This window comes from Asparagus officinalis, chromosome 3 (assembly GCF_001876935.1).
Source record: "Asparagus officinalis chromosome 3, Aspof.V1, whole genome shotgun sequence".
Lineage (NCBI taxonomy): Eukaryota > Viridiplantae > Streptophyta > Magnoliopsida > Asparagales > Asparagaceae > Asparagus > Asparagus officinalis.
This window is the reverse complement of record NC_033796.1, coordinates 61,901,448-61,922,584: the sequence shown is the minus strand read 5'-3', so window position 1 is coordinate 61,922,584 and position 21,137 is coordinate 61,901,448. Positions and strand designations below refer to the sequence as shown.

Sequence of the window (21,137 nt, the reverse complement as noted above, 5' to 3'; positions counted from 1 at the left end):
CTGTATTTAAATGTTAGTGCATATGTATAACACACATAGTGATTCTCAATATGAATAAATTGTTATCATCACATATGTATAACACACATAGTGATTCTCAATATGAATAAATTGTTATCATCAAAATTATATCATGGGGATATGATATCCAACACCACTTGCATGCAACTGAGACATTGCAACTCTTCTTACATGCAACTATAATTGCAATTGTTAGTTCACAATTTAAATTTTGTAACTTGTAGTTACAGTTGTTTGATTTTACTTGTAACTTTACATGTGTAACTTATTTTCCTACATTAATAAAATTATTAAAGTTATTAACTCTTTTCACACTTCTAAAAAAAATTATTTTTTAAAAAATAATGGTTTTTATTATTAAGTAAATTGACTTTTAAATTTTGAAAAATCATAAGATAATATTTTTAAAATAATATTTTATTAAAATAAATATTTTTTACATGTAACTTATTTTCCTACATTAATAAAATTATTAAAGTTATTAACTCTTTTCACACTTCTAAAAAAATTTATTTTTTAAAAAATAATGGTTTTTATTATTAAGTAAATTGACTTTTAAATTTTGAAAAATCATAAGATAATATTTTTAAAATAATATTTTATTAGAATAAATATTTTTAAAAATAATATGTTATTATAAAATAAAATAATTTTGTACAATAACTTTTTGGTTAAATTACAATTCTTGTAAATGGATTTTATTAAAAATATTTTTTTAAAAATAAAAGTAATTTTTGAAAAATATTATTAAAATTTTTTAGAATAATTATTAACAAAGTATAATTGTATTCAAGGAAATTTTACATTTTTTAGAAATATAGTACTTCTCAATTTATTTCGCTATATATATTTTTTAAAATTACTTTTTTTCAAAGAATTTTCTAAAAAATAATACTTCTTCAAAAAAAAATTTAAGAAATATTTTTTTGGAGATGATATTTTTAAAAATTAAATATTTTAAAAAATAATATATTTTAGGAAATATATTATTTTAAAAAGTACTATATTATTTTAAGAATTAATATATATTATTTTGAAAAATAATATGTTATTATAAAAAATAATATATTACTTTAAAATAATATATTATTTAAAAGATCATATATTTTAGAAAGATAATATATTTTCAAAAATCTTTCTTAAAAAATATTTGTTGAAAAATATTATTTTATTAAAAAATAATATTTTTCTAAAGAATATGTTTTTGTTTTTAAGAATAATAATATTTTTCAAATAATTATATTTAAAAAAATTAACTTTTTGAAAAAATTATCTTATAACAATATTTTTTAAGATATTTACTTTTAGAAAAGTTATTTTCAGGAAAAATATTTTTAAATGAATTTATTTTTTGAAAAACGTTTCTGAAGAAATAATAATAATAATAATTTTGTAAACTATTTTAAATCTTTAATGAATTTTCTTTTTTGAAATATTAAGTAATGATTTTAATTTTTAATAAATTTGAGTAGGTTGCAACTGAGTTATAACTATAACTTGTAGCTATTTTTAACATAAGTCATATGTTATAACTAAAAATTATTCTATAATTATAGTTGTAATTTTAATTGCATGCTACTAGAGTTAGCCAAGCTACCAAAAGCCGCGATAACAATTCTTAAGTTACAAATGAAAAGGGAAATAACTAGGAGGACGGATATTGTATGCGAGCCCTGAGCTTTGAGCAATGCTTCAAACGAACCGCCAAAGGGTGCCACACGCGTGTACGTTGTACAGGACTCACACGGGTCTCCACCCTTTTCCTTCGCAAGATAAACCGCATTTTACATTAATTTTTGTTTTCTGAACACCAGGAAAATGAGAGAAAAATCCACAAATAGCAAAGTCATTTTCACTCTCTCTACGCTTCTCATCTCTTCCGAGAACCCAAAACAAAAAACCCATTAAGCATGAAGTCTTCAATTCATTTAGCTACTGAATGATCATTAAAAGATGATCTCTCTTCAAAGCCCAATCGCCCTCCCCAAAAACAGAAAAAAGATTGGAATTTTACAAAGAAATGGCTCAAAAGGGTTCACCGTGAAGTGTTTTGTAGAGAGACAAACTCTTTTGTTTGTGGGTTTTGAGAAAGATGGCATCTTGATGACGAGAAGAGGGAGGAAAGAGAGCTTGGTTGCGGTTAGAGCTAACCAAGGCTCTGGCTTTAATGGCGGCGGCGGCGGTTGGGACAAGGGAAGTACAAACAGGGTTTTGGGTAATCTTGCTTTGGCAGTGGGCTTGACTTATCTTTCAATGACTGGGCAGCTTGGTTGGATTATTGATGCCATTGTCTCAATCTGGGTAACCTTTCCTCTTTTATTCTCTATGTTTGAATTTAATAAATTACTGTTTTCTTAATTTCTTTGTGTAAATCTCTTGTTCTTAGGATTTGTTTGTGGGTTTTGAAAAAGATGAGATCTTGTCCTTAAGATTTGCTTCTAAATCTCACGTTTATTAGGGTTAGTTGCATGAACAAATAAGGGGGCAAAATTGGATGTGTAGTGTAGTTGTACGTAGAATGTTGCGTGTATTGCCACCAAGTTCAGAGCATGAAAAAAAGTTCTACCATGAGAGGAAATTATCAGAGAAGGCAATGGAACATAGTAAAGATAAGTAAATGAGGGTTAAAAATAACACTCTTGGACTTTATGTTGCTGTTATCTACTGTTTCACTATTAATCTACGCAGAACAATTGACTCCGTTGGTTGGATCTGTAAAATTATTTTTATTAATGTTCTTAATGTACCATGGTATAACTTGTTTTCGGTATTTAAATATTGTAAATTGAATTTGAAAATTAATAAGCACCTATTTTGTGTGGAGATCCTGCATGCACATGTTGACAAGTTGTTTAATCTTTTGTTGCTAGTATATCATGCTTTTGCATGCTTCAACAGACTTGTATATGCCTCTGAGCCTCTTAGTTCAAGCTAAGAGGTTCTTTTGCACCAAGCAACACTGCAATTGTATATTACAGTAAATATTGAAGTGATGATATCTACATGTTGTGTTTTAAAGTCGGAAAAGATCCACAAAATTTTATCTGCATAAGCAACCTCCTATTGGTGGCAAAAGGAACTATACTTGTTACTGACTGACTATATTATCGCCATTATTCAAATAGTTTGTTGTATTTTGAAATGGCCATTATTAAGTATAGTTTGAGTTAAGATACTCTTTTTTTAGCAGCGTACATGGTCAATTGTTACCATGGTTAACAACAAAAAATAATTATGGGCAGTGTAAGGGAACCTTAGTACTGCATATTATGTAGACCTTCCATCTCCCGATGATTTTAGATTAAGAACTAGCATCAGCTGTTTATTGCTTCAACAGTTTTTTAAAGCTCTCTTTTTCTTATTTCTCATTCTAAATGCACTGATGTTAAGTTTAACAGCTCCTTGCAGTGCTTCTACCAATTGTGGGATTAGGGGTTTTCTTCTGGTATGCTGGACGAGACATAGTTCAAAGCAGTGTAAGGAATTTTTAGGTTCTGGCTGTTTATTTCTATCACCATTTTCCATGTTTATAATAGAACAAGTTTAACTTTATCATGTTTAATTGTAGCTACATTATTTCATTAAGTTCAGCTGACAATTTCATTATTTCCAATTATTGACAAATGTTCTTTCATCTGTGTTTTTCTGATTATATCCTTCTTGCATACTCTTTGCTTTGCATTTGCAGTGCCCCAACTGTGGAAATGACTTCCAGATACTTAAGTAAGACTAGTGCAAGTTCTGTCTTTGAATAATTCAGTCACAACTTTATTTATGATTGTTATGCAATTGTTGATATTTACTTTTTGGTAATATGTGATCTTGTAGGTCTTCCTTGAATGATGGTGTACAGCTTTGTCCATTCTGCACCCAACCTTTTTCTGGTATGTTAACATCTTGAGCTCCTAAAGTTTTTATATGATTTAATAATTCATAATGGGCACAAATATGCTTCCTTAATATTTGATTATATATATGGAATATGGAGAAATGTGTAGCTATAGTAACATTGAAACAAGTTTTGATCAAACTTAAATCTGTCAAATATTATTCTCTACTTTTGTGAGATTTTAGCATGAAAAATATGAAACATATCATCATTTGCGCATGAATTAACTTTCAAACTTCAGGCACTTTTGGTTCTTAAGATTTGAACCAACTTCTCACGTTAAATCTCGGCTATAATTTATGTATTTATTTCTTGTCATCCAAACTTCATAAAATTTGTGTACTCTAGAGACGTGTTGCTGAAAAGATAAGGGGACTGCATAAGCTCTTAACATCCTGATAAATTGCAGTGCAGGGGAACAAGTTCGTAAGGGAAGCCGCAAAATTCTCTTCTGGACGGCCAAAAACATCTGAGCAGGTCTTCAAGGGCTTTTCACGTCACTCAGACATAGGTATCTTGTTACTTGCTTATCTCGTCACTGCCTATATTTAGGGGAGATTGACACATCTATCTATATATCTAGAAAAAAGATTTGTAAGGAACAGAACATGAAATGTTATTTTAAGTATGACCTCTTAATGCCTATATTTAAAATGTTATATTTTCTGCACTATTTGGAGTGTGAAATGGGTTGTTAGTATTTCCTAGGTATTGAAACTGTGTTTGGCTGTGTTCCCTTAATTGTATTTGATGGGACGTGTCACATAATTATTCCTTTTGTAGGTGGTCCTTGCATATGGACCATATAGTTATTACTTAGGTTATTGCACAAACATTAAGAATTTCCAATTAACTTTTGTTTTAAGACCTCATTGTTTCCTTTACATGAGACTATTAGAGTTATTGAAGATAATTTACATGAGCTATAAGGTTACTAGGTCTAAAGATATAAGCTGAATTATTTATCCTCTGCAATATTTAAATTACTGTACATACTACTTTGAAGTATTTTTCTTTTCTCCAATCACGAAATGATATCAATCAAATCATATAATGCCATGTCTTGATCAATATTAATGATAGTATATAGATGAAAAATGCTTAGTGAAACATCGGTGCCCTATAAGTAAGGCTGATTTTGCTCTCAAAGAAATTTTATTCTTGAGTTAACTTGCAGAAAAGCACCATTGCCAAGTTCATGCATTTAGCCTTCAGAAAATAAAACTATTAAACCAAGTGGCAATTACTTGTCATATTACATTTACATAATTGTCTCTTAGATGATAAGATAGCAGTGGAAATCCATTTCCAACAAAATGGAAGTAAGCTTTCACTGCTCTTCATTATTATATTGTCTTCTGTTTAAGTATTTGTATAAAATCATTTTTGATCCAATCTAGTCTAAATGAATTTCATTTAGTCTGCTTTTAAACCCTTGCACTTTTCATCAATTTCTTTTAACCCTTCTATCTCTAGCCAATAACCTGCTATTTCGAAAAAACTTGCTATTTCTGCATATACTGAAAGTATGGGGTATTTGAATAAGAATGAGTAACTTATGTGTTTCTTATGTATTTATGCACCACACAGACAAGGGCCCAAATAAATAACTAAAAACTTGTGTTTTTGTGCAGAGCACAGGTCAGCTTCTAGTCCTTTTATTGATCAGAATTCAATTTATATTTCAGTTTGGACAAGCCTAGATATATTTTGTTTGTTATTTGCATCCAAGTTTCCAACTGCCTTCACAATTGAATTCAAAATTGATCTTTTATGTGGTTTTGTTCAGTTTCATATACACATTAAAATTACATTATGGCCTTCGGTTGTTTATCTTGTGTTTATATGTGTGTGTGGGTGTGGGTGCAGACGCATGTGTGAGGTCTTAGTGGATGGTTATAATGTTGCTTATTTTGTAAGATAAAATTACGATATGCCTTCAATTTAATGTATGATGATCTATAAATGATTTTCTCAGGCAAAGCTTCCTCCACAGGAGTTGTTGATATTGAAGCTGAAGTGAAGGACATAGAGTGAATAGTAGTATGCCTTAATTTGCGAGGTAATTATTTTTTTCAGGTTTTACTGTACAATGAATTGGCATCCTTCACGTTTTTTATCCATTCGATGAGTATGGGCTTTTCCCCATGGACCAAAACCAAGCAATGACGACCAACTCTTTAGTTATGTAAAGCATTTAGGATGTATTAACTTTGATTTCCATCTCATAATTCAAACTCATAAAAAGATAAGGGTTAATTTGCATTTAGGCTCTCTGTTGTATCATATTTTTGAACCCATTTCCCACGTACTTTCATTTTGGCAGATAGCCCCTGAGTGAAAATTTTGTTACTTTTTTACCCTTAGTTATAGTTGCTCCTGTGCTTTTACATCTGAGTGACATTGTTTTTTACTTTCAGGGGTAAAAAAGTAACAAAAATCACGGGGTAATTAGTTAAAAATGGGTACTTACTGTGGTATGTGCAATTAACCCAATTATAAATGGAAAAAAGTGTTTGCTGAAGTTTGCAATTGGAGATAAATATATGTTATGGATTGGATAATCATCTGATCGTATTCTTAAAAGATGCATGTTGTTCTTTAGGTCAAGAACTATCCTACATGGTAAAAAGAGTTTGCTGAAGTTTGCAATTGGAGATATTCTTAAAATATCTCATTACATATAAACATGGACAAAAGAGTTTACTGAAGTTTGAATTAGAGATAAATATATATGTTATGGATTGGATAATCATCTGATCGTATTCTTAAAAGATGCATGTTGTTCTTTAGGTCAAGAACTATCCTACATGGTAAAAAGAGTTTGCTGAAGTTTGCAATTGGAGATATTCTTAAAATATCTCATTACATATAAACATGGACAAAAGAGTTTACTGAAGTTTGAATTAGAGATAAATATATATGTTATGGATTGGATAATCATCTGATCGTATTCTTAAAAGATGCATGTTGTTCTTTAGGTCAAGAACTATCCAACAACCGATTTACAAAATGATTAATATAACGACAGAGTATGCTCCTGGTGATCTAGCAACTCTTTTGGTTGGGCAAGCAATAATATGATGTATGCTTATTATTTCTGTTAAATTCCCCAGATTATAGTGTGTTTATCATGGTTTCAAGTAAAGACCATATCTGATGCAGCCGCAGTAGGTACCCTTTAAGATTTTTTTAATTGTTTTCTGCTGGAAATTGGTTTAAGTCCCTAATTTATAAATCTATTTGGACAAAGTGCCTTACTCAAAGAAGTTGTGTGGTAATACCTCCGAGTGTCAGATGTGCAGTGATTAAATATCCAAGTAGAACACGGGTTCTATTGGAGTAAGGAGTGTTCTTTAGTTTGTATCCGTGCCCGCTGAAAATTGAGGGAGCTAAGGTGTTGGATCGAGAAAATTAGAGAATAAATGAAGAGTATTGTTGAAATTTGCAGTGATTAGGTATTCAAGTAGAACACAGGGGTTCTATTGGAATGAGGAGTGTTACTTTAGTTTAGATCTATGCCCGCTGAAAGCCGAGAGGTCTAAGATGCTGGATCCAGAAAATTATTAAACAACCGGGTAGTACTGTTGAATTTTAGTTAAACACAGATAAAAGCCAGGGGCAAGAGTGTTTGAGCGAGTACTTTGTTTGACCAAAAGAGAGATTTATATAATCTCATTTTTTAGATTGACGGTAGCAAAAGTCAAGGGGGCTAAGATGCAAAGTCGATATAAATCATTTGGTTGAAAAGGAAAGTATGTTGACAGCATAGATGGACATTGGCTAGGGCAAATGATGCTATGATGCCAAGTTGACATAAATTGTTTAATGAAAGAGAAAAGCCCCAGTTTGGATCTCTCGAGTACAGGTAGGGTCTAGAGTGCGAAGCCGCAATAACTGGACAATGGGTAATTTAGAAAAAAAACATGTTGACAATTTAGATCGACATTGGCTAGAGCAGAGGGTGGTAGAATAACAAGTTCATGTAAATTGTATGGAAGAGGAAGTAGCATCTCAGATAGGATCATTCTTGTATATGGTCAAGGGGACTAGAGTGTGCATCCGAAAAACCTCAATTGTTTGCAACCCATTTGAGTCTTTTAGATTAATTTGGTTAAGTTGTTTTTATTGAAGGTACAAATATTATATGAGCTCTTCGTGAGTTTCTGTTACTATGTAATCTTTTGGATTTCCTTAATTTCTTATAAATGAAACATAGGGAGCTTCACCTCACTATTTTATCTCAAAAAAACTAAAAAATAAAAAAATAGCTTCTGGTCTTGAGGAAATTGGGAACCCTTGAGGTTATTTTACCAGCATCTTAATATTGAGTTAAATTTGGTTAGTTCCACTTGGATCCTCTGTAGTATTGGTCATGCCACTTATTACTCATTAAGTTTGATTTTGGCATGTAGACCCCCTAAATGAGATATTTTTTTACTCTTTTATTCTCAAGGGATCATCTGTCAAAAAGAGAAAAGAATAATTTTCTCCTCTGTTCGTCTCTCTCGCCCTCTCTCCAGTTCACCTGTTCACCTACAGTGTTACGTACCCACCTACACTCCCCCCTAACCACCCCCACCCCGCCCATCCATCTATCCAACACCACCCTTTCTACTAGTGAGGACATGCATGTCTTTGTAGAGGCAGGGAGCCAAGCTTCTATGGATGTTATTGTAGACATGATAAAAAAGCTTTCAATCCCAGTGGAAGAGGAAAGCGACATACATAAAATCACCCAGCTAAGAGAGCTAGCTGAGAAAAATCAATTAGTGAAAGAAAAAAAGAGTTATTGAAGAAACGTTAAAGAGGGGATGAGATATTAATAAAGAGCTAGATCTGAGAATTGGCAACTCGTCTGAAGCAGCCAAGATCATTGGATATCTCCCATTAGAACTATACTTGCACTGGAAATAGATGAACATATAAGAATAACAATCACCCCCACCCTTAAACTAATTATTCTCTCTCATCAAGAAGCCAAAGGAGAGTGAGGGAAAGAAAGTTGTGTAACTGTTCCTTTCTATACAAAGAACTAGAAGTATAGTTGGGTGGTTTTGGTTGAGGACAATTTGCAGTTACTAATTGATAACCATTAGCTGATTGATTTTTTTTCGAGCTAGCTCTCCTCAATGGATGAGTTTATATGTCTTGTATTCCTCTTTCACTAGGATTCAAAGCTTTTTTATAGTATCTATAATAATATTTATAGAAGTTTTGCTCTGTGCCTCTACAAAGACATAAATGTCCTAATTAGTAAAGCGAACATGCTGTGTAGTTAGATAGATATGTGAAAAGTAAGGGGATTTGAGTGTGTGGATGGGTGAAAGGGAGGGAGAGGGGAAAAAGAAAATTGTTTGTGGCTGATAGGGTCCACAAGGTAAAAGAGTCAAAAGTATTTCACGCAGGGAGTCTTATCTTCCAAAATCAAATTTACATGTTAATAAGTGACAACACAACAACACGATAGGATCTGTGAGCAATTGACCATTTTAACATTTATGCTAAAATGTGTCATATTTGTCCATACATAAAACTCTTATTTAAATTGAACAATAAAAAAACTCCTTAATATATTATATATATATATATATATATATATATATATATATATATACTAGTATGATATATAGACCGAGAGAGAGCATTGGAGACGCAATTGAAGAGCAGAGAGAGCAGAGAAATGGGAAATGCTTTGGTACCAAGCCACAAATTTTATGCTTGGTAGTGATGTGTCACATCCTCATCCACTCACTACCCATGTGAATGTGGTCTCATATTTGAATGAGTGGAGAGGGATGTGACACATCACTACCAAGCACAACTTTTTGTGCTTGGTACCAAGCATACCCATATTGCTCATATATATATATATATAGAAAAACTATCGTAAATGAGTATACAATGCATAATGATTTTTTTACTATCGTAAATGAGTATACAATGCATAATGATTTTTTTGGAACAAATATTAGAGCTTAGTAATTTTTAGTGCAAATTCTTATTGGTACATGACAACATTTTGCTTTACTATATATTATACTATGTTATTTTTGCACAATCGTACTTTTTAATAGATGTATAATGAAACATTTTACTTTCATTATAAGCTGAGAAAAATGGAAGGACGGGTAAAAAGAGGGAGATGTAATTGGAGAGAAAAAAATTCTATGGATAAAATTTTGAATTTTCCTACAAACCGTTAATTGAACTACAAGTATTTTGAGCGAAGTAATATTAAAATATGAGTAGTGATAACTACATGCTATTTTTACACTACAAGGGAGAAAAATGTGGGGTCTATTGTTTAACTTTTTTCAAAATTGATGACTCATCAAGAGAGCCCACGCTCCTGAGTCCTCTCTTTTGTAGTGTGCAAGTGTGGGAGAGAGTAGTATAATTATAATTATTCTTAAAACGTAGGTAAATGTTAATGAAATTTTCCAACTTCTTTTTGGAACTCATTGATATGGCTTTGAAACTTTTTTGAACAAGGGCTTAATTAAAATATATATATATATAAACAAGGGGCGTAAATTCAAATCCTCTATCTTTGTCTATTAACTCGTAATTATCACCGCGGTTGGGGGAACCGTCTCTTAACAAAATGCTTGCCTCTATTTATTTTCTGATCTTTATCATACCTACTGCTAGCAAATTTGGTTTATCAGAATCAGGCAAGAGCGATGCAAATGATTCCCTTGGGTTTCTACTATTCATTGTGTCGAAGCTGTGTTTTCTAAATTTCGACTTCAATATCCTGATATATTGCCGGAGAAGTAACGCGGCTCAAATGTTCAAGTTCTGGCGACTTTCATACAGTTCAGATCAACTATTGAAATTATTGCTGATGGCTTGGCCTCCTACCTACCTTGCGTGTAACTTGCATATTTTTATTAGTTTAGTTACCTAGGCATCGCTGTAGTTGGAATTGTATTCTGTAAATAATTTTGTTAAAATCACTGATGATTTTGTAAGTGAATTATTGGATGTACCAGTTTAGACGTTAAGTTGTGATTCTGTATGATATGGATATGACGTGAGGATTGAGAATAAAAGCATGTTTGGGAATTATGGATTTTAAGCCATTTCGATTATAATCCACAGATGGATTATAATTCAATGAATCATAATATAAAGTATTTGATAAATGTAGTAGATTATAATTCATTTTTAATAGTAGAGCATTTGCTAGCAAATGGTGAATATAAAACATCATTACGGAGTTGGTGGTGAGTTACTACTGAATAAGGCCTTGGATTTTGTAGTATCACAAGTATCATGGTTTATAATCCATTGAAAAATAAGTTCGTGGTATCCTATATTTTTTTTTTGTTGGATTATATGTGGCGAAGTAACAAATTTGCCAAAAATGCTCCAACAAACTAGAAAGAGCAACGAAATATTTACTGGAGTTTTAGCACACAGGCTTTAAAGATTCGACGGATATATCTCATCTTTGTAGCGGCGAGACCAAATATTAGTCAACATCCATTTATTAAAAGAAAAAACCACTCGACTTCACTAGTTCCCGGAGAATACTCATTTTCCCTTCGCCTCCCATGGTAAAGGAAAAACACCTGCATTATGAAAGAAAGAAATTGGTTTTGATGGCAGAACCATAGGGAGAATATTATGTCGCTGCCTAGAGATATTTTCTGCTAATGTCGACAATACTCTCAGGAGGAAAATAGTCTTGGATGATCTATTTTTGCCCGTTCAAAAATAGATAAACAAACAGTTAAAAAGAGGCCTAACATACGTACCCTGCCCGGTCCATTTTCTCTTTGTACTTGTAACAGACCTATTGATATTTCCCTTTTCTCATAATTATCATACCATCAACTAAAATCCAAATGTCCGTAAAGGGGAATGCAAGTAAATTATTATTTGCAGTTTATGCATTGCGAGCTCTAAGAGCTATACAAGCATTTGCAGTACCATTCATGGCAACTCATCAGGGGGGAAAATCAGGGAGAAAATATGGTTACATCAAAATACAATGCCCATACAACAAAGAAAAATATATATATCAGCATCCCTTCATCCAAAGTTATGCATAAAACACAACACAGTCGATGAACTTTAAAAGGTTAAGGCATCTTCTTGGAGGTGCTACCGTACTTTGGCAAAAGGCTTATTTCTCAAATAATTCTTCGGTAACCTCTTGTGACCACCAGAATTTAACTCGCAGCAGCTGGAATCACCTGTGACAATTGAAAGAAATAACTAAATTTGATATGAAGCTGAGAACAGCAATAAAACTTCCTTATATTATAAAGATAGTTTGTAAAGAACTTCCTTATATTATAAGGTTAATTGCATAGACCCCCTGCAGTATTGCTGTTCTCAACATACTACTTCTGTAGTTTCATTGTTCCAGGTAATCCCCCTGGGTTAAATTTTTTTACTCTTTTACCCTTCATGGAATTTTGACAGATATTGCTCAAGTAAAATTAGTGAGTGCATTTGAGGGTAAAAGAGTCAAAAAGTTAACCTAAGGGTTTGTCTGCTACAATGAAACTGCAGGGGTGCTAAGTTCAAATCAGCAATACTACAGGGGTCCATGTGCAGTAACCTATTACATATCGACATAGCAGATAGCCCAATAAAGTTTGATCAAGGCACTTTTGCGTTAGGCAATCCTTCAACACTTCCAAGTAGGCCTACATACTATGCAGCGACACTTAATCGTTCATGCAACCATTTCAACCTCCTTAAAGACTAGAATTGCATCAAGACAAAAAGGGTAAGAGAAAATGTATTATTTAGCAAATTATTCATCTCTTCATCCTGAAGGCTCATATGCTCCAATGGATAAGTAAGACTTTAAGATTGTCAAGAACAGGTGAAGCATGTTATAGTAAATATCCTCAAAAGGAAAATAAATAAGGAAAACGCTGTTGGAGCCAACATAGGGAAGGAATGTGTAAAATGGAATCAAAATATTTAGTGTCGGGGACATCCAAGAACCTAAAGTTCTAAAGTGTCTGATCTCCAGGGCATTTGCTATCCATTTCAGCTGAGACTCGTGCTTGCAACTAAAGCTAGTTATCTGTGAAAAAGATAACCTCGTTCCAGTGATTTCCTAATTATTGCTTTACAGATTCTTTTAATCACTTGTGCTTGTGAAGGTTCATAATTTCACCACATAAGAAGACCTAAAACAGTTTCAAAGATCTAAAAAAGTACGGTTCTACCAATAAAATTACTCCAATCTGCATTACTAATCGTGCAAATTAGTGGGGAAAAAATGCAGCTTCAAAGCTCAAGTTGAGATGCATACCTCATCTTTCTTGTCATTCTTTCCACCGAATACCTTGAATCCACCATAAATTAGCAGACCCCATCCACTTAAACTGGCTAACACGAACTGCAAGAAATTCAAAATGACGCATAATTGACTACCCATCACAGATTCACAATGTAAAAAGGCAAGTTTAAATTCAAAATGTATTAATAAAAACTATGAGAATAATGACTGAGTAACAATTATTAAATAAAGGGTTAAGTATAGATAAACCCTTTGTAGTCTCACCTGATTGCAGATTAACTCCCTGTAGTTCTATTTGTGCTAATAGACCCCAATTGCTAAACTTTTTGTACTCTTAAAAAAGTCAAAAAAGAGCAATGATGGGGTTTATCCGCACTTGGCCAAATACTATAGGGGGTCTATCCGCACAAATAAAACTAAAAGGGCTCTATCTGCAAGTCGGCGATACTACAGGGGGTCTATTGCAATTAACCCTTAAACAAAAGAGGGGTTTCAATAGTTGCCATCCCTTCACATAACTTCAATGGATAAGCTGTATACAAATTGCCCAAAAATAGAATGTCAAGGCTATTCAAGAATTAATCTCCATTAATTTAAAGCAAGCTATGATGAACTTTTGTATATTGTCATCAATTCCAAGTAAGCTTATAGCCGCAAGTGGTAAAAACTGTCAAATGTTCTTAACTTTCTGACATCCTCCATAATCGATCATGTTTTAAAAGAAAGGAAAGGCGTCTATGATGATGACAATTAAACTTCGAGCAGGAAGATGCAAATGTAAATTAGAATCCAATGAATGACAAAGTAATATATTTCAAGCTTTCCAGTTAAACTCTATAATGTGCACATGCAACTTGATATAGCTTTCTGAACTGGGTTTATGAAGTCTGTAAAAGAAACTCCTAATTTGTACCTTGACTAGTTGACTGCGATGATATTGAAGGCAGTGAAACCCCGAGTGAGCTCCAAAAGTTTTGGAACTGCAGCTTTTTCCGGGCAAGTATTTGAAGTTGGAGGACCCCAGCGTCCAACAGATATTTCTCTCTACAATTATGGTTTACAAACTTACTCTTTCTTCAGTTTGTGTACTCATTTAGAAATGAAAGAAACCACAGTTTTTACGTATATACTAACTCTAGCTTGTAAGCAACTCAAACTAAACATAACTTCAAGGAACTTTGTTGCCAAAGCTTCGTCTTCTGATGCATCATGCTCAGGAATTAAGCCTACCACAGATAGGCAATGCATGCCAGCTTAGATAGCAGAAAATTTTGAACTGTTGTGTTAGTTGATGCTTCATATATGAAAATACTCATGAACCTTATCACTAGAATAACTTTCACAGGTTGCATATCTTTGAAAAGTTTTAAATAATATTACATCAGCTATATTTAATTGCAGGTGATACAGCACTTTTTCAAGTCATAATTATCTGTAGATGAGAACTTCTGGACCCCAGGCAGCTGTATTGCACACGTCCTTTATTTTCTGCTTAACCAGGTGTGAAGTTTCTGCCAGTTTTAGTATCACAATTTTCTGCATGATCCAATGGATCAATGCATTTACTCTCATGTTCTATTCTATATATACTGGGACACTCCAACCACACACACTCGCACAAAAACACACAATGTAAAACTACATTCTGCAGCTAGTCATATACGCAAGGTCTGGTTAGTAAAATTTGATCTTATAAGTGATGTCATCTGATGTGCAGTATTAGCTCTTACATAACTCAAGGGGGTCACTCCTGTTACTTGGAGAGGGAAAATGACAAGCAAGCACTGTTCCACATGTTGAGATCTGCGCCTAGAAATCCTATATTGAAATGCATCCAGAAATAGTTCCTAACACACCCTTTGATTGTAGTTTGATTTTTCTCTGCAGTCTCAAAAAAAAATTTGCTCAAGCTTTTCACCAAAAGGATTTTGAAAAAGTTGAGGTGATGTGGCATTATAAGAGGTAACAGTCACATTAATTTCACACCTTCTAACATATAAATTTAGTTTTTCAGACATGAAGCCTTTTCTGCAATAAAGTAACCAAACTCATATATTAGTGTTGACATACATCACCAAAGGAAACAACACTTGTCCTTGGAAAATAGATCTCTCTTAAAGCTTAAATTATGCATGTAAAGGTTCAGAATGGAAAGGGCACTATATGATATTGAGAAACTGTAGAGGTTGATGAATGATAAGTGGTGATAATGTTAAAAATATCAAAGCGTGCAGCGGTTTTTTTGACTTCTCAATGGCTGAAAGTGTAAATAACATACTATATAGTATATAGGTAAGCTGCATAGTTATTTACCTTAAGATAAGATAACAAAAAAACATCCAACAAGAAAGCAGATAGGAAGTGTTAAAGATATTAAAATAATGATTTACATCACGTTAATTTCACACCTTCTAACATATAAATTTAAAGTCTAAATTATGCATGTGAAGGTTCAGAATGGAAAGGGCACTATAGGAAAATATTGAAAACTGTAGAGGTTGATGAATGAAACAGCATGAGGTGGTGATAATGTTAAAAATATCAAAAGCGTGCAGCGGCTTTTTTTTAAAATTTCTCAATGGATGAAAGTGTAATATCATAATATATAGATGAGCTGCATAGTTATTTAGCTTTAAATAAGATAAATAAAAAAGCATCCAACAAGAAAGCAGATAAGAAGTGTTAAAAGATATTAAAAAATAATCTAAGTTTCTTAAGTGGACAAAAACAAAGACGTATTCCGAACAATGCACCAAAAACAAGTGGAAGAAGTATCATGTATGATGTGGTGCCCACAGGACAGGGCTTCATAATGGAAGTGTCTATGCTTCCAAGGTATAGGATTACCTTGTTGTTCCCGATTCACAGCGCAAGGCTCACCAGCTTCAGGTTAAATTCCACGCATGTAAACTTTTTCCTACTATTCTCAGATTATCCAATTTATTCATCTACATTCAACCTATGTGTAAAAGGATCCCAGTTGAGGCTGATGAATGTAGATTTCCTGACACATATCCACATATTCCACACCAATAGATGAACGATCTATTTGGCAATACTTATATTAGATTAAGACATTAAGTGGTTGCACCAAAGATTCTTCCTGAAAAAAAATATTATAAGTGCACGGATAATCCTTTTCCTTAGTTATAGCTCTAAGTGTTCAAACACTCATTGACAGGTTTGCAAAGCCTGCTAGTAGGGGTGAGCACAGTTTGGCTCACACCGACTTAACCGACCAAACTGCCCAAACTTTGGCAGTTCGGTTTGGTTCTACATTGAATTGGGGTCAGTTTGGGTTGAACAAAATTAAACCCGTGCGGGCACCGACCGAGGTTTTCAAGGTGAATGGGTTTGGGTTATACAGTTATAGGGTTTTAAATAGTCATATCCTGATTGACTCTCATCCAATCATGTTCAGATAATGTTTTCCTTTCATAACACAATCATGGTTTATTGAACTCCTAAGTATTAGCAACAGAATGAAGAACCATTTGTCTTCCTCTCTTCTTCTCTGACGTCTCTTTGAGTCCCTGCACATCTCATCATCTCCAACCATGTTCCCAATCCTTCGACTTCAGATTTGACTTCAGACCAAAACCAAAAACTAACCAATGTCAGAGCAACCCCTTCTCAACATACATCTTCAACTTCATATTTGCTTGGTGGAGGTATAGTGCTTTTGTTGTGAGCAATTCCTTATCATCAATATTCATCACCATGCATAATGAAATTATAAAACTTTTGTTCCTAAAGGACTTGGATGGAGTTTCTAAAGAGAAATAAGAAGGTGGAGTTAGTATTTGTTTCTATTTGCTTTCTTGAACTCAGACGGATTGGTTTTGGTATAGAGGAATTATTTAAAATCCTGATTGAACGAGACAACTTAAGAGGTGGTTTTAGTGAGAACAGGTGTTGTCTCTATATAATTTCTTGAATAAAATATTTTTAAGGTGAATTTTATAGTGAGAAACTCCTTTGCTTTTGTTCAATAGAATATTAAAAATCTACAGATCTTCAAGAATCGCTAATCGAATACAATTAGAAATTGGTGCATTCAATTAAAGGTTCCTAATTTGTGGCTTTGAATTTGAGACATAATTTATATTTTAATAACCTGGATTATGTATCATCTTAAAATCTTGGATTATGTATCACCATGTTGATTACATAATTTATATCTTAAAATCTTGGATTATGTATCATCATGTTGATTCGTTGGTTGTTGTTGTATGTTGATTCGTTGGTTTGGTTTGCATAAAAAGTATCGTGAGAAACAACAGTAGTTGCTACATCGGGTGCTTGTCCCTTGGTAACCACCAATAAAATCAGGCTGTTATATTCTGAGTTTGCTAAATATAATGGATTGTAGTTTGACACGTCATATGCTTCAGCTTCTAGTTAAAACTGATATAACCAAGTCCGCAATGACCCAAACAGCTGCAGTTCAGTGCGGTTCTGAAGTCAAAGTCAGTTTTAGTTTGGCCAAGTTCGGCCAAAACCGAGCTGACCAACTGAATGCTCAGCCCTACCTGCTAGATAAGCCCTAACATGAAATTCCAAACTATTTAATCGTTTGTCCCTTTGGTTGGGTTTAAAGTACTAACTCTTGATTAAGAAGAACCCCAAATTGTTCTAACTCTTTACACAAGTATGGGATGATTGAGAGTAGTGCGAAAATCAAGGTGGATGAATAATAGATTACAATAAACAAGTTGTATTTATGGTATTTTCAAACCAAGAAAGCCTTTGGTAATTTAATCTTGATAGAGTTAGACATCTAACATGAAAGAAATTACAGATGATGAACAGTTTCTCAAAGTTCTCTTCAAATTTGATTCGGAAGAAATAGAAAATTACATTAAAAAAATGGCGCCCATATATACATATTATTCAAAGCCATTTAGTCTAACTTCAAAAGCAATTTCCACTTAACTTAACCCTACGGCTCTATACTAAGAGCTTGAATGAATATAAATACGAAAGGATGCAACAAATTGAAATCTCTAACCTACTAATACTATTCATTTTTTAATTACCACAAATGAGTAGAATTACGTGAATTAAAAACTGTATGAGAGGAACCTGCTAGATCTTTTCCTCAAGTAGAACAACACTTTTATGCTGAATCACAGAAAAAATCCATCATTACCGAGTTCCTGACTAACATAAAAGCTTTGGACACCGGGATATTAAAATGTTTGTTCGAAGAACAATTTTTCAAAACAGCCCCATTTCATTTTTTTTATTTTTAAAATCGACCCATTTTTTTTATTTATCAAAACCGACCCGTTTTTTGCCACGTCAGCCTAATCACCCTCCTAAACAGTCGGGGTTGCCAACCCCAACTATTTAGGAGGGTGTTAAACCCCAATTATAAGCCTTAAACCCTAAAATTTTATGTCCTAAATAGTCGGGGTTGGCAACCCGACTGTTTAGTAGGGTGATTAGGCTGACGTGGTAAAAAACGGGTCGGTTTTGGTAAATAAAAAAATGGGTCGATTTTAAAAATAAAAAAATGAAATGGGGCTGTTTTGAAAAATTGTTCTTGTTCGAAATACTGGATCCACATATGTATACTAACGCCAAATAGTAATTACCTTGAATCTGCTATTACTGGAAAATAATTCTCATTTCAAGATTTGCTACATAAAAAAAAACTGCAAAAACAAATAATTGAAAAAAAGGAGGGAAGAAAATTTTACATGCTCCTCTTTCCATTTGGATGGGCTCATTGGATCTTCCCAGATGTTAATCCGTGGGGGTCCATGATGATCTACCAAAAGAAAACACACAAATAAGTTACCAAAAAAGGAAACCCTAAAACCTAAATTTATGATGATGATACCAAGAACTAATTCTAACACATAAAATTCACAGGCGATCCAGCGAGCAGCAGATCTTGTAATTGTAAGGACCCAAGTATCTCAATCAAGTCCCAGATCCAAGATAGAATGTTAATACAAAGCGAAAACATATGAAACGCGGAAGGGTCTTTTAAGGAAATCGTTTTTGAGGCGGGGGCAAAATGTAAGTTTAACAGCGGCGCCGGCGAGGCCGGACGAGGGCGAGGTTGGCCCGTGGCGAGCGAGAAGAGAGGCGGAGGGGATGAAGCGAGCGCTGCACGCTGCTGCCATGGCTGCTCACGAACGAGATTACGTTGATCGGGGGGGAAAATAGACCTGATCTAGGGATTTTTGCCTAATATTTGATTTTTGAGGAGATGGAGAATTTTGCGCAGCTACCCCTATGAAATTCTCCTTTGCCTCAGAATTGTTTAATAATTTAGGTTGTGTTTAGCAAAAGAGCTTTGCTACAGTGACCCAAAATATGGGACCAATAGGGGGGACAAGTGAGGTGTCCCCCTCCTATTGGATAATGAGTTGGCCATCATTAATGATGGCCAACTCATTATCCAATAGGAGGGGGACACCTCACTTGTCCCACCTATTGGTCCCATATTTTGGGTCCTTAAGGAATTTTTCTCAGCGAAATAATAAAAAATAGGTCAAGACGAGTCCTGACGCAGTCTTATTCTAAACTGATTTTAGGTTAGACCGTGAGCTGGTCCTAACTAAAACTGGTTTAAAAGGCTTTTTTAGCTTACGAAAATAGGGCTAACATTGGCCCAATTTTTTACCAATCTGCAAAGCATTTAATGCTGGGCCAGGTTAAGTTCTAGCCCAGTTAACCTGACCCACTTTTGAAGGTTTGCTAAACATACCCTCACTATGTATGTCTTTAATTTCTGCCTTTATTTAGTTTACTTGCTAGTAAGATACTAAACTTTCAAGTTGTAATAAATTAATTACGATCCACGACCTCCACTATACGTTCAAGAATTGGAGTTTAGTTAAATCTATACTACTTATAAAAGAGAATATTCATGTCAAAACTTTTGATTTCCTTTTTTAATAATAGTATAAATATAAATATGGGTTATTTATAACTTTTAATAATAGTATAAATATGGGTTATTTATTTATGTTGTAAAGAATATTACCTTATTCGATAATTAATATCATCTTAGTAATAAAAATTTGGTTTTTATAAGTTAAAAATACTTTTATTTTAGAAAATTAATGTATATAAAAAATTTGGATCCTTTAAATTTATGAGACATATATTTTTCTCTTCTTTTCTTCAAAATATTTGGCCACTCGCTAGAATATTCTAATAATTTATAATGATAATAAAATTAATAAATATATTATAATTTAATATAAAATAATTATTAATTTTAATGAAATAGTAAAATTATTTATTTAATAAAATATTGTACATAATTATAATTATTAATAATATTATAAATAGGATTTTTTATATTATAACGATTATTACCCTTTATGATATTATAATATCGTCTTAGACATAAAAATTGGACATTATAAACATAGTGCGATAAAATATTGGATCTTTGTAATTTATGAGTCATGCACTTTTTGTTGGAAAGTAAATGTCTCATATATTTCAAGGATCCAATATTTTATATAAATTATTTTTTCTAAATAATAGTATTTTTAATTTATACCATCCAAATTTTTATTACTAAGATGATATTAATTATTAAACAATGTAATATTCTTTACAACATAATGTCATATAATATTTAAAATTATTTCCATTATTTAATAGATATTGTAATAAAATATGTACATGACATAAATATTTAATAATTTAAATGGTTTAATTATATCAATAGTGTTACTTAAACTAATGATTACATTATTATTTAATAATTATACTCCTAAATAATTGTTTAATAGTATAATAAAAAAAATTAAATAACTATTAAATGTATGTTAATAATATTATAAGTACTAATATTAGTATAAGTTAAAAAAATTAATCATAGTACAATAAAATATTTTTTAATGGTTATATATAATTTATTAAATAATATAATATTAAATACAACAATATATCCACGTGCAAAGCACGTGCATTATACTA

At 32.6% G+C, this 21,137-nt stretch overlaps 2 protein-coding genes across 2 annotated transcripts; one reads left to right on the top strand and one right to left on the bottom strand.

Annotated features, from left to right (window-relative positions):
- On the top strand, nucleotides 1,975-10,991 carry LOC109835190. The gene is made up of 7 exons (XM_020403176.1): nucleotides 1,975-2,322; nucleotides 3,420-3,497; nucleotides 3,710-3,744; nucleotides 3,850-3,905; nucleotides 4,320-4,421; nucleotides 5,889-5,972; nucleotides 10,582-10,991. Exons 1-6 carry the CDS (start codon nucleotides 1,975-1,977, stop codon nucleotides 5,945-5,947), a joined length of 678 nt encoding a protein of 225 aa, XP_020258765.1. The 3' UTR covers nucleotides 5,948-5,972; nucleotides 10,582-10,991.
- Nucleotides 11,770-19,429, bottom strand: LOC109834240. The gene is made up of 4 exons (XM_020402218.1): nucleotides 19,225-19,429; nucleotides 18,890-18,960; nucleotides 13,197-13,283; nucleotides 11,770-12,117 (listed from the first exon to the last, which is right to left on the bottom strand). The coding sequence occupies exons 1-4, from the start codon at nucleotides 19,319-19,321 to the stop codon at nucleotides 12,094-12,096; spliced, it is 279 nt and encodes a 92-aa protein (XP_020257807.1). The 5' UTR covers nucleotides 19,322-19,429; the 3' UTR covers nucleotides 11,770-12,093.